The sequence below is a fragment of the Carassius gibelio genome, chromosome B18 (assembly GCF_023724105.1).
Source record: "Carassius gibelio isolate Cgi1373 ecotype wild population from Czech Republic chromosome B18, carGib1.2-hapl.c, whole genome shotgun sequence".
In the NCBI taxonomy this organism is placed as follows: domain Eukaryota; kingdom Metazoa; phylum Chordata; class Actinopteri; order Cypriniformes; family Cyprinidae; genus Carassius; species Carassius gibelio.
The window spans coordinates 13,935,478-13,949,257 of NC_068413.1; the positions used below are offsets into that span (position 1 = coordinate 13,935,478).

At 40.0% G+C, this 13,780-nt stretch overlaps 1 protein-coding gene across 4 annotated transcripts in view; it reads right to left on the minus strand.

Moving 5' to 3' along the window:
• LOC127977585 (signal-induced proliferation-associated 1-like protein 3) overlaps positions 1 to 13,780 on the minus strand; it is a 91,364-nt gene that overhangs the window by 30,031 nt on the left and 47,553 nt on the right. For 3 of the 4 annotated variants that reach the window (XM_052582533.1, XM_052582532.1, XM_052582530.1), the window contains exons 2-3: positions 12,594 to 12,684; positions 1,038 to 2,624 (exon numbers count right to left, since the gene is read on the minus strand). In XM_052582533.1, coding sequence (XP_052438493.1) covers positions 1,038 to 2,403 — 1,366 coding nt within the window. In that variant the 5' untranslated portion in view covers positions 2,404 to 2,624; positions 12,594 to 12,684. The remainder of the gene's footprint in view (positions 1 to 1,037; positions 2,625 to 12,593; positions 12,685 to 13,780) is intronic. The other variant, XM_052582531.1, reaches the window with a different exon arrangement.

The following is a 13,780-nucleotide window of genomic DNA, read 5'->3' on the forward strand; positions in this document are numbered from 1 at the left end:
TATACTTGTGTCTGCTTTTAGTGCTACTTGTAGTGCAAAAATTACACACTTCACCTTCAAGAACTTTTACATGGGACATTTTTAGATGGCTAAGTTAAGTTCTAAGTTATTAACTTTAAGTTAAGCTCTAAATGTATAACCCAGTCTGCATACCCTTTCTGGTCACCGAAAACCCGCTTCCAAAAATCTGGATGACAGAGATTATTTTTGGAATGGTAACCTTTATCTGACCAATTCTATTTAATGAACACAGGCAACCAATTAGAGCATTAAGATAACCTCACATCTGCAAGGATTTATGTATTATGGCATGAGGTGACAAACATGGCATTTTCTAGACATTGTTTATTTTTATTTATTTTTATAACATTGGCATTTTTGAAAGCAAAACCTTTAGTAAGATTAACATTTGGGAGGCAGATGTGTTGCAAGGGTGCAGCTCCAGCTCCAGTTTGTGCTTCTATTGGCTAATAGCAAGAAGCATTGATAATTGTGCCATGCTTTGATAATCTCTTCCAAAGGTAGAACTAAATGTAGAACTTTGGTTTACAGAATTTATTCAATGTGTAAATCCCAAAGACCTGTCCCGTAATGACACCAAGGATACATTTACACTAGTGCATTTTCATTTTAAAAAGCATAACTTTTGAAAACGGTGCATAGTTTTAGTTTGAAAGCATCATGCTCGTTGTACCCATAGATATGTATAGGTAGATTCCCCATTCGACCATTTAAATAATAGTGAATCTACCTTTGCTTATCTTTAGTTGTACCAGCATGAATGGTCATGTGACATGCGTTTTTGGTTGTGTAGTGTGGATGGAGATTTTTGGAACACAGTGAAAACACCAGTGTAGATGAGGTTCATTTTCATTTTAAAACACTGTTTAAAAATAAAAATGCACTAGTGTAAACATGGCTTAAATGAAGGGAAGCCAATAAAAACAGGACTATACATGAAGTAAATTACATAAGAAAGATTAATAAATGTATCCTGTAAACACACTGGGTTTCAAATGCAATGTCCTATGTCCTACCTTTCTCATAGAAGTGCTCTTGGTAGTATCTGGCACCCAGGTCAACGTGTTCGATGCAGTGTTGCTGCAGTCTCTCTAACCTGGTGGCTTGAAGCTCTTGCGGCACCTCCAGTTTGGACACACTGGCATTACTGCAGCGTGGACGAAGTCGGGCCTCCACGATACCAGCCTCTGCCCGCTCCGCCGATGAGCTCAGGAAGCTGACATTCCGTTCCGTGTAGCTTCCAGTCTCGTTGATGAAGTTCGGGCAGCTCAACAACAGCTGGTGCTGAAAGTTGGCATTAACGCCAGCCAAACTACCCTGCTCTGAAAGTTCCAGTGCTGGGGTTGATCCTTCCGATAGGTCCCTGACACTGAGGTCATCAGTGCTGGAGAAGCTGGGCTCCACTCCCCCCAAAGCAATAGCTCTGGAAACCGCCAAAGAAACGGCAGCCGAAGAAGCAGCTGAAGCTCCGGTGGCAGTGTTTCGCCGTTGGGCGGCGTAGCTGCGACGAGCTGCCGCCTCGTGCAAGTCAAACAGAACACTCTGAGCGTCAAAGTGGGCAAAACTCCGCACACATACCCAGGGTTTGGAAGACAATGTCACAGGGGGTCGTATATCATCTGAGTCGCCTCGTGGAGTCTCTGTTTCTCCCCGACTGGAGCTGCGGAGTTTGCGGAATAAAGAGGAGGTACCAAGAGATGACTCTGTGCCACCACTCTTTTTGCGTACACGATTCTCCGGGCGGTCATCTGGCCGTGGAGTCGACAAGAAGGTGTGTGAAGTGGGTCCTTCTAAAGAACCAAGCAGCTCTCCAAGCTTGACAGGGGCTGTGCTACGCTGGTCAGGTTGCTCCTGTTGAAACTGGCTTAGCATGTCAAAGAAGCTTTGATCAGACACTGCCTGTACATTGATGGAAGAGGTACTGCCATATTCCCGAAACAAACAACCTTCAACCTCTGTTTCATCTTGTTCACTCAATGTAATCTCGCTGGTGGATCGCTGTCGGAGCGGAGCGAATCCAGACATCCGAAACCTCGGGGGTGTGCCTGGAGCCATCATTAGACCTGATTCAAGGATGTCACCGTCTCTGGTACCTCGCTGTGGTAACCTGGTCATACCTCCACGTGTAAGCCCATCCTCACTGTTGAGGTCATCCGGTTGACTACCCTGGCCATTCTCAAGCAGCGATTCTCGTGAAAGTGCCCTTCGAGGAGGCCACTCGGCAATCCGAGCTCGAACCCCCATTTTGGGCACAGACACACGGGACGGGGCTGGATCGCCCACAGAGGAGTGGCCATTATGAAGGGGTAGACGGAGGTGGGGTGGAGGAAGAGGTTGAGAGAGAGGGGTGGCACACACCCCTGTGTCTCTGTACATGTTCATGGAGCCCACTGTAGTCTCAGGGCCAAAAAGAATGGCAGGGGTCGTAGGGGAGAGAACATCCTGGATCGAGACTGCTGGTGTTCAGTAAGAAGGAGAGATGGACAAGCTCCACACTGCTGTTGCTTCCTCCTCCCACATTCATTTCTTTGGTAGGAAAGGACTCAACTTTCCTAATCCTTCTGGACCAATCTGGAAGCTCAAAGGCCACTTAAATTACAGACCTGCAAAAATTAAAGAAACAAAGATACACTTGTTATTATATATATTTAATCTGGTTACTTACATGCAACATTTGAAAAAAACATTAAATTGTGCTTTTTGGGTTTGAGATATTTTCACTTTCAATACACTTACTCCATGCACTCTAGACCCCCCACTTCCCGTAAACCTTCTTTCCTAAATTTGTGTTGTTATTTTGCTCAAGGGATGAGCAGTTTTGAGAACCAAATGCAGAGAAAAGCTGACTGAAACTTGCATGAGAAAAGAGGAGTAGGATGAAAAAGGGAGACAACAAAACAACACAGGCTTGTAGGAGAGAGAGGAAGTGGGGTGAAAGGATTTCAGATGTGGATTTCTCACACTCTTCAGTGAGGCTAGTCTCTATTCCTCTTCCTGGCAGATATACTGTATTAAACGCTAGCCTAGCAGTTGGTGCTTCAATATTGTTGTGTAATCTTGATTTTGGATGTAAAAGGAGCAAACTCTAAATCTGAAAATTTGAAAGAGCAGATGAAAAAGCAGATAGGTGTTTACTAGCAAAGGAAGTATAACACCATCTGACAAGAGAGCGATGCTTATACCACACCTACAACTATATGAATACACAACTTGCTTCCTTGACAGGTGGAGATAGTTTTAGCAGCCATGAAAACCCTGACATGCGTGACAGATTGAGTCATTGGGTCAGCAAGGTAAAGCATCCAATTAGCTGAGAGATAGCAGACTTCGAAAGTAAGATTAAGATTCTGCCCACATTCAGCTATAAACAAAAGATTACATAACAAGGGCTCTGTGCTGGATTACTGACGGGGACTGCTGAGTGTATAATGAGGTGGACTGGTTAACAAGCTTAACGGAGAATGGTGAAGCATAGGATTGAAATACACTCTAGATTTCGAATGAGTGACACTCAAACTTTGTGACAGAGAGAAAAGCCCCTCAAGTCTCTGGGTCTCTCCACATGCTTCATCTCTTGCTGTGAACAAAAGACAAAACCAAACTGACAGAGAGTCAAAGGACAAGACAAACACAAAAAGACAGGATACTAGGCAGAGGCAGAAGCAGAGCAAACAGAGGAGCTGGAATAGAGGAAACCTGACAGGCTTTGTGGTGAAGGAATCCAGGCAGGAGAGCGAGAGGGAATCTGAATCCCAGTGACTCGCTTTAATATGAAAGTCAGATTGAATCAAGCTTCACTGCAGCTCAATGACTATGAAAAGCCACTCAGCAGCGCCTGTTCCTCTGTGTAACTTCACATTCTCTCCCTTTTTATTGTCTCTCCCAATCTATTAGTCGCATTCCATCCATCCAAATATTAGATTACACATCCACAGCTTGTCTCCCTATTTGTGATCAGGGGGTTACAGATAGTAATGGTGATGTATGATACATCAACAGTGTTCATTTCAATCCTATTGTTATTGTTCTCCGAGTACAGGACAAAATACAGCATGCCATAAGTCAAAGATAAATGGTATTTATTGTTTGAATTTCTTAAAAAATGACAAAAGTACCAAAAGTAACCTGCTCTGTCATGTCTGTCGGCGTGTTGTCAAGTCTCCTCTTTGCTTTGCAATGTGTTTGTGACTGCGTTAGAACATGATGTGTGGTGTGAGAGCTGCATGGCTTGTCGGACATAGCAACAGTAATTAAGGGGGGTGGGTCTTTGCAAGGGGTCAATAGATTTCCTTACAATTTTATTATTTCGTCAGTTATAATTGCTCTACATCAACATTTCAGTCCTGCAGTGTACATCATGTGTTTATCGCCTCTGTATTCAATTAGAATGATACATTGCTAATTCATGAAATGTATCTAACTTCAAAACGATCCGGTCAGAACTATAAACACAGTCTTTCATTACAAACAGTGCATGCAGTTATTCACAGTCTTTATTGGCAACAGTCACGGAGTTCAAATGCACTGTGGAGCACGGCCATAGAGCTGCACTGAAGGTGGCTTTTTGTTTCCATGAGTGTACAAGCACTTCAAGGCAATTCTGTGTAAAAGCTCCCCCCAACATTTGGCTGATGCCACATCCCAACACTCACAGGGCAAGTTCACAACAACAGCTGCAGAAATAAGGTGTTCCTCTTCAATTTAATGTTTAGTTTTTCTTTAGCCAGTAAATTCCTTGTTTTTTCGTTTGTTTGTTTTTTCATCCGAGTGAACTGGGAAAAGTCTGTATGAACTGTGTGAATGGGTGTGAGCATGCAGACCTTCACCTAACACTCCTGGAAAGCAAGCCAACACCAAGTGCCAGAGCTGAAAGACTTCAAACTGTTTTTAATTGCTCACATAGTAATTAGCTCAGATTCTGCTACTTCAAACTGAGACCACACACACACACACACACACACGTAACCAGTAGTGATTTCAATTCTATAATCTTAATAAGGTTAATCTGGGTTGATGTGAAGACACCATAATGCCTCAACCAGCCCTTCATCAGACATCGAAAGACAGGGTCTGGTGTCAGTTTGTGAGCCCTGGGGCTTTAAATCACACTCAAACCCAGCCTACAGCCAGTGACTCAGCGTATAACTGCCACGGACTGCCAGGACAGGATCTGTCAATCACAACACTGCTTACTTCCTCCATCGATTCCCTGTCACATTGTTTTCGGGGTGTCAGACATGAGCCCCCTGGCTGTAGCAGTTGGCCAGTGTGTGAATAAAAGAAATAGATGTGGAGTGGAGGGCAGGGGCCGCACATTTGATCTGCCCTATAGGGTTTATTTGACTGGGTGTGAAGGACAGAAGAAAGGTGGTGACACAGGAAATGAAAGCAGAGGGACATGAGGTTTCACGAGGCTGTGTATTTGACCCGCATTTGCTTCATGTGTGCAGGCAGGCTCACAATCCTTTAATTCACTAAGATAAGCGGTGAAGGTCAAATGTGCATAAAATCCAGTGTGAGCGAAAGCTAATCAATAAAGCAAAGAAAACGCATGCAAATCTGGATGATAGATTATGGGAGGTCGTGTGTGCACGTGACACAGGGTGGGAGATACACATTCTGCATGTTTACAATATACACTAGTCAGGGGGAAAACTGTGTAGTTAGTGTTATTTTTCTTTAAATGCTATTACAAATATTTATTTGGAATAACGTGTGTACTGATGGATCTTGCACAAAAAGTCAGATTATTTGATTAGTGGTTGACCACATTTTTTATGGATTATGTTGATATCTTAGAGAGCAAGGTGGTCAATGGCCCACATTATGTATTGTATCACGTTTCCTTTAAAGACAGTAAATAAAACATGCAGCAATTAAATACATATTTCATTTACATAACATGTACTAAATCAGAAATCCTTTAAAAATAAATCAATATGAAGACAGTCCTTCAGATAACAATTTTTAAGTTATTAGACACAGACATTGTTATCTGTCAAAATAAAAGTCCCAGTGCAGTCCAGTTTCTGACACTCATTGTTCAAACAGTAAAAAAATAATTAATGCCATTAATTCCAAAAAACAAAAACAAATAATGGCCACCTTAATATTATATCGGTCTATCATTAAAATGATTTCACATTTACCTAAAATTAAATATAATAAAATAAAAACTTAATTGCACTCTACTACATTAATCCCCCCCAAAAAACATATTGTGATTCACACCTACAGTGTGCATAAAAACGGGAACATTGCTCACAGCAGCCGACATTAATTTTCTAGAGAATTTATTGCTGAAGGAGGTGGATTTGTTACAATGTCAGCTGTGATGGCTGACTTTAAGGAAGATGAATTTAGAGACAACTTTTTAGAGAGTTGCACCAGGCTGAGAGTAGTTACTGTTAACATGTTAATGCAAAGCATGCCATAAGTATTAAAACCCTCAGATCATTTGTGTTTCTAAACTTATCACCTTTAAAGAACTGCCATTAAAATCATGTGAGATAAAAACAAGCAAAAAAAAAAAGAACAAAGAAACAGTCTAGATAGTAGGGCTGTGCAAAAAAATCGAATGTGATTTTCACGCGCATCTCATCAGTAGACGCTCCTGTAATTAGAAGTATATCTCCAGCACGTGTGTTCAGATCAGGGCTGCCAGGTTTTCACAACAAATCCTGCCCAGTTGCTTCTCAAAACTAGTCCAATGGCGTTTCCAGGAGATAGTCAGCTCACTAGGTTTTGAGTGTCAAACCGAAAACAAAATGAACATTCCAAAATCCAACTGAATGTGTGACAGGTAGGGCTCCGTGATTTCAGAACAGAAACAGAACAGAATCTGGAATCCAGTCATAAAAATAGAATTTACAATATAAAGCAGAATGTCACGGAGTTTGCCAAACTTTGAATTATTAAATCAAAAGCACATGAACATATGTCTGAGATTATTAAACCACATAAAGACTATTTAAATATGAACCGTGCATGTTCCGAGTTTCTCTGTGTGAATGAATGGCACAGATGCACAGTTTAATTTACTACACACAAACTGAAGCAGGTGACGCTAACAGTGTTTTCAGCCTCTGCAGTCATGAACATCATCTCCAGAGTTGCTCTGAAAGTCAATCCATGAGTATTTTACAGTTTCATTTGAGAAAATGATTCTAGCATATAAAAATCATCATACCATATAAAAACAGAAACTTGTCAATGTAAAAGTTCAGTTTAACTTTGAGAAACTCTGACAGAAATATGACTTATAATAATAGTATTACTACTATTAATAAAATTATTATTAAACATGATTGTTTTAAGGAATAATCAACATTTTCTTCTATGTTTTGTTTGCCAACCAAAAATAAATTAATTTTAATTTGATTAAAAGCTTTTGATTATGACATTTAATGGGATTCAGAAAGTTAAAATGGAAAACACAGAATTTGGTAAAAAATAAAACTGAAAGGGAGAAAAAATTAAACGTATATTTAATAGGTCCATAAAAATGTTTTACCTTGGTAAATATTTAATACATTCCTGTTAAACTGTGTAAGTTTCATGATTTCTAGTAATTAGACATGCTTTTTGTTTAATAAACTTCATTTAATCATTAAAACACAGTCCAGAAAATTAAAACTGAATCCATAAAAATTAAAATGGAAAAAAGGGAATTTGGGAAAAAAATAAAATGGATTTCACAGTGCCCTAGTAATAGGACACAGTAGTTATAGGACCTTAATTATAGGAAGAAGCCAAGAACTAAATGTTCTCTTTGGGCCATTGTCCTGGTTGCTTTCACACTGCCAGTAGGAACTCTGAAGTAACGCAAGCCGGCCGACAACAACATCATTTAAGTGTGGAATTCAACAACGTAAACAGCTTGAGAATGGAGGATGCTATGATCAGAGTTGTGTTTCTGCTGTGTGTAATAGGAATCATTGTGATAATGGATATGGAATTACGATGCACAAGTTGGGTGATACATAAATGCTGTTAACATTAGCTTTCTGTATACTGTATGTTTATGTCTTGTACAACTTTAACATACAGTTCCATTTTTAACGGGTGCTATTTCATATGGCATACATTTGACCATATTACTGTACAACTACGTCAATGGTGCTGTGTAAGACCCCACTGAAGTAGAAGCGAATTTAGTTCCCCCAAAAACTGTTCCTAGAACTAAATTAGTTTCCAGTTCCTCAAACTTCCTTCACTGCTACTAGAAACAATGAAAAGGTTCCTCTTCTGGTAAGAAAGTCCCCATGATAGATTCCAACATGCCAATGTTACAACATTTTGAGGCTGAATATAAAAATGCCACTGAAATCAGATTAAAAAAAAAAAAGAATCATCAACCATCAACCTAATTAACTAACTAGTTGGTTGTTGGATGTCCAGACCCATCTTAATAGTATCCAATTCTGTCATACTAACACCACAAAATGATCTCAGGAGGGCAGCGGGTTACTAGGAAATGCCCATGTATGCTATCTGGCTGGCATGTGATCAAATAGTGCACGTGTTCAGGTTTGTGAATGTGACAGTCAAAGCAAGAGAACATGTGCAATCTGAGAGTCCTAAGCAAATGGCTGAAACAAACAGGATTAGTACTATTATATCCACATTGTACCTGACGGTGATAAAATTAAGTACTGACCCATTCATTTAACCATCCAAGCAATCCACACAAGACCTTTTAAGCCATATAAACACATAATCACGTTTAAGACAACCTGGCAGTATTCACACGTGATTGGCCAGGAAACCAGAATCTAAGTATTTTTGGAAGACTCCAGAAGGTGAACAAGATAAAATGAGAGGAGGAGGAAGTGAATTCTGCTCAAGGGCAACAAAACTCGAAACACCAGTTTGTCCTCGGGGCTCCTAAACACAGCAGTGCAAACACACGCATAGACACGCTTTGTTCAGGTCACTGAGAGACGAGCCATTATCACACCACACAAACACACAACACGGCAGAGGAAAAACAGGTCAGCCCACACACCAGACAAACAAATCAAGTATCGAAACAAACAGATGAGGCTGCAGGCTGAAAATCTCCCAGGTGGGGCGTCAGGGAGTGGCCTTCTCTCTGTTTATCTCTTCAACAGATAAACCCTTATACCAATAAACCGACCGTCATGCAGAGTACATGCGATTGTGCAGGATACAAATGCACACTTCACAAGATCTCACAGCTGGATTTGACAAAGTTTGCAAGATTATTGAAATTAAATGTTCATTAGTCAATCAAAGATTCGTTTAAATTATATAAACGTGTATTTGCTGAATGCTGACAGAAAATGAGAGACATATTATAATGTTCTTTCTATTACTAATAATATAAAAGCAATAATGTTGATACTTTTTTGTATACATTTTAATTCCTTTGTTTAACAGTTCATTCTCATTATTACACAGATTTCTGTCTGTATTAAACAGAACTGTTAATGGCGATAGCAAACAAGGAGAATGTGAACACTGTGTGCACAGGCACTGCCATTGCTTGAATGCATCGGCCAATTTGAAAAGTGCCAAATATCGGCCGATATATCGGTCGAACACTACTAGAAAGCTGCCTACTTAGCATTTTTAGGCTTCATAGGCCCATTCAAACATTCAAGATGAACATCCAAATTTAATGGTCATAAATGATGCCTAAATGTCTTTTGCCCTTTAGGTATTGAGTGCTGAATTGAACAGTAGGCTAAATGATGCTTAAAAACGGCATCTAGGTATTGAGCTCACTAGGATTTGACTTCGAAACAGAGCGTTGAATAAATAGAATTTCAAACTTAACATTATAAAATAGAAACAGATATGTCAAATCAAACATTCAGAACTAAACATGTAGATTTGAACATCACAACATGTCTATGCTGTCAAACGATGAATTGCATCCAAAATAAATGTTTTTGTTTACATAATATATGGTTGTTTTCTGTGTATATTTATGTATATTTAAATACACACACATGCATGTATAAACTAGGGCTGTGTAATTGATATAAAAAATGGTTTAATTTAGATTTTGGCCTCCAACAATTATGAAAATACAATAATCGAGATACAATAATCGAGATATAATAATCGCCCCCTTTTGCAGTGCTTATGTCAAAATATGTCAGAATGCTTGGTGATTATTCATTTATACCTTCATCAGTTGTATTAAATGAACGTAAAGAGTTGAGAAAGAAAATATGCGTGTAACGATAATTTGGATCAGTGCAGCTCTTAAAGTGACAGCGGGCTATGTTTTGTTTTACGTTTGATTATTCACTGTAGTAGGCTGTACTACATTAACCTTTTCATATAAACTGCAATAAATACAAAACTAGAGCCAAACTAAACCTGAAATGAGACATTAATAATAAATAGTATAGTGAATAAATGAAATAATCACACTGCTTGAGACTTGCATAACAAAAACCCATTAAAGCAGTTTGTTTCATTTGTATCTTTTCTGTTGTATCTGTCCTTTGCTTTATTTGATTACTGACAATTTAATTATTTTCAACAATTTTGAGGAATTTTTGTTTGTTTGTAATTCAGCTGGTCGCTATAATGTAAATGTCATAGCAACCTTATTTACAGCAAATACATATTTGATATGTATCACTATCTTTAAATAAATCACTCATATAAAGTTTTGGTCATATTGTTCCCACATAATAGTGTTAAATAACTGTGATTACAATATTGACCAAAATAATAGTTTCCGGTTCAGGTCGGCAATGTCAAAATTCAACATATATAAAACCGTATACAAATTTTCAGGTTCCGATTGCGGTTCCATTTAAATGAACTATTATTATATTTTTTACTAGTTTACCTTCACTGAATGTAGTGTTGCTGCAAGGTAATAAGTAATGTTGAGTAATGCTAGTCCATCAATCAGCATGTGCTTCAAAGTTGATGTTTTTTACACTATCAATAACATTTAGATTTTCAAGCAGGAATAAGCTGGTTGGCCTTAGGGCTGAGACACTTGTTTGAGTGTCAAATATTTAAAACTGAACAATCCAAAATTGAGTTTAATGTGTTGAATCAAAGATGATGACTGATGCTCAAAGTGCTGTTTAAGCAATAAAGTTAATAAAAAAAACTGAACATGTAAAATTAAACTTAAAAAAAAATGTCTATGATGTTCAAAAATGTTACCTACGCAGTCAGATTACCAAATTAAAGGTTGAATCAAACCAAATGTTTATGCTGCTCCTGCCATCTAGCTCACCAGGTTCTGTACTGAGCACTAAAGTAGCACTAAGTAGTCACCTCAGTGACTACTTGAGTGTTTAATCAAACATGCTGAATCAAACATGCCAAATTAAATGCCAATGATGCTCAAAAATGTTGTCTTTGCAGTAAGCTTACTATAACAAGGTTACTTGGTTTTAAACTTGAATCTGAACATGCCAGCTTGAATGGTACAACGTTTATGCTTCAGAATCTCGTCTATGATCAAAATTGTTTCCTAGGTAGATAGTCAGCTCACTAAGTTTTGAGGGTCAAGAAATCAAATGTTCCAACATGCCTATAATGCTCAAACATTCCACCAAGATAGATAGTGGGCCCTATCTTGCACCCAGCGCAATTGACTTTGTACACAGACGCATGTGTCATTCCTATTTTGCACCCGCGCAAAGCGCGCTTTTCCCTCCACAGAAGCACGTCGCTAAACTAGTGAATGAACTTGCGCTCCCTGGGCAGTTCAGCGCAAAAAAGGAGGCGTGTTCCGGCGCAAACAATCCCTGGTGCTATTTTGCTGTTCCATTAAACAATTGCGCCACTGACCAGAAAAAACCTAGTCTAAAGTCAGTGGCGCGTTGCGCGTTGTTCATTATGCTATTTTAAGGGCGCATGCTTGACCATAATGTATAGCGTGCACAACGCGCATACACGTTGCTCATGTAATCTACACAGATGCAACAGTAATTTTTGCAAATCATAAATTGTTACACTAAAAAAATATTAACACATGAGATGACGGAAATCATTGTGGTGTGCCACGAAGATGTGAAAAAAATAGGCATAAATCTAGCTTACAAATTATTCAGGCTAATTATTCTCCCATCCCCATACAACACAACTTCTCTGTCTTTCACTGCTCTTACAAGAACATCAGTCTCCTCGGCTGTGAACCGCTCCTGGCGTGCGCCTGGTAAATACGCCATAATAATAGCAATCCATAATGGAACTTGCGCACCTGCTTTTAAAGGGAATGTTGGATGACGCTCTGATTGGTTTATTTCACGTTACGCCCAAACCACACCTATGAATAATGAAGCTACTTCAGACCAACCCATTTTAGATTTGCGCCGGGCGCAAGAGCCATTTATCCCGCCGGGAAAATAGCAACAGCGCCGAGACCCGCCCACAAAGTTACTTGCGTTTCGCGCTTTGACACTTGCGTTTCAGATCGTTAAAATAGGGCCCTTAGAGTCTAAATGTTTAATCAGACATAGCATCTAGGTAGTGAGCTCACTAAATTAGGGGAAAAAAGGGAACTTGGAGAATGATGCAACACTGTGAGTTCCCTGTTTTAAGTCATGTGTGAGTGAATATTTTACCAGAGAAAGTCCCAGTATTAAGGAAGCCATGAGTTACGGGCCAGTCAGTTCCTTTGGTGGGCGTCACCAAGCTGCCAGAAGACGGAGTGATCTGTCAAAGAAACCAGAGTGGGCTGTTAGCATTGTTACTACCTGCTGCTATAGAAGCAGCAGCTCACCAAGCTATTATTACGTGTTATATGTGTGTGTCAACAAGCCTGGCTGAGCATCAGAAAGAGAAACACAGCAGAGAGAGAAAATGACATGGCACATGTCAAAATAATGAGCCTGATATTATGATTTACAGCTCACAAGGTGCGATACAACATCCATGTGTGAAATAACAGTAGATGTGGCGTGTGTGTGTGGCACTGCAAGCCTGCAGGCATCTACACACACTCTCCTCAGACAATAGAGTCAAAGCAAAGCTGATGGGTATGAGCTGACAGCTGCTGCTCTTGCCTTCGTACCCGCTAATACAGCTCGCTCTCCACACACACACACACACACACACAGAAGGCTTTGGAATGTCTCCTCGTAGTATGGGACATCAAAGGCAGCATAAGCTTGATCCATAGCTCATGAATTTTGGGTTTATCTCTCACACGCAGACGTCGCCTGCATAGACACATGCTGTTTTGGAGGGAAAGACAGAAAACGTGTGCTCCTGACCTGTTGTAAGCACACACACTTGCATACTGAAGGGACAGGAGGAGACATGCTCCGGCATACAAACATTCCCTGCGGCGGCAAACATTATGGCCTGACAGACTCCCACCCATCAATACTGATCAATTCAGCTCTAGTTCCTCTCCTGACTGTTTGTATGGAGGTCAAGTGTATGCCAGTGGATATCAGCTGGCAACGGTGTGTACCTCCTATGGATCACAGGCTTTGGGCGATACACACCTACGTTTAAGTACACACTAGGCGTCTGAAACACTCCTGATTCCATCGGTGAGAATTTACAGCCCTGATTGCCACTACAGCAAATCACATTACAGCCCAGCTGCTTCACCATGACAACACATTACAGCATGCTCCACTTCATCCAATTAGGCCTGCCATGCCAAGACTCAAAAATACAGCACACCAAGGTAGTGGGCAGAGAAAGGGTATTTTGAGGTTATGAACACAGACAGCATTAAGTGAACAGGCCCTGGGGGTGATATATGCATGCTTGTTCATGGCATGTAAGGGTGTGCAAA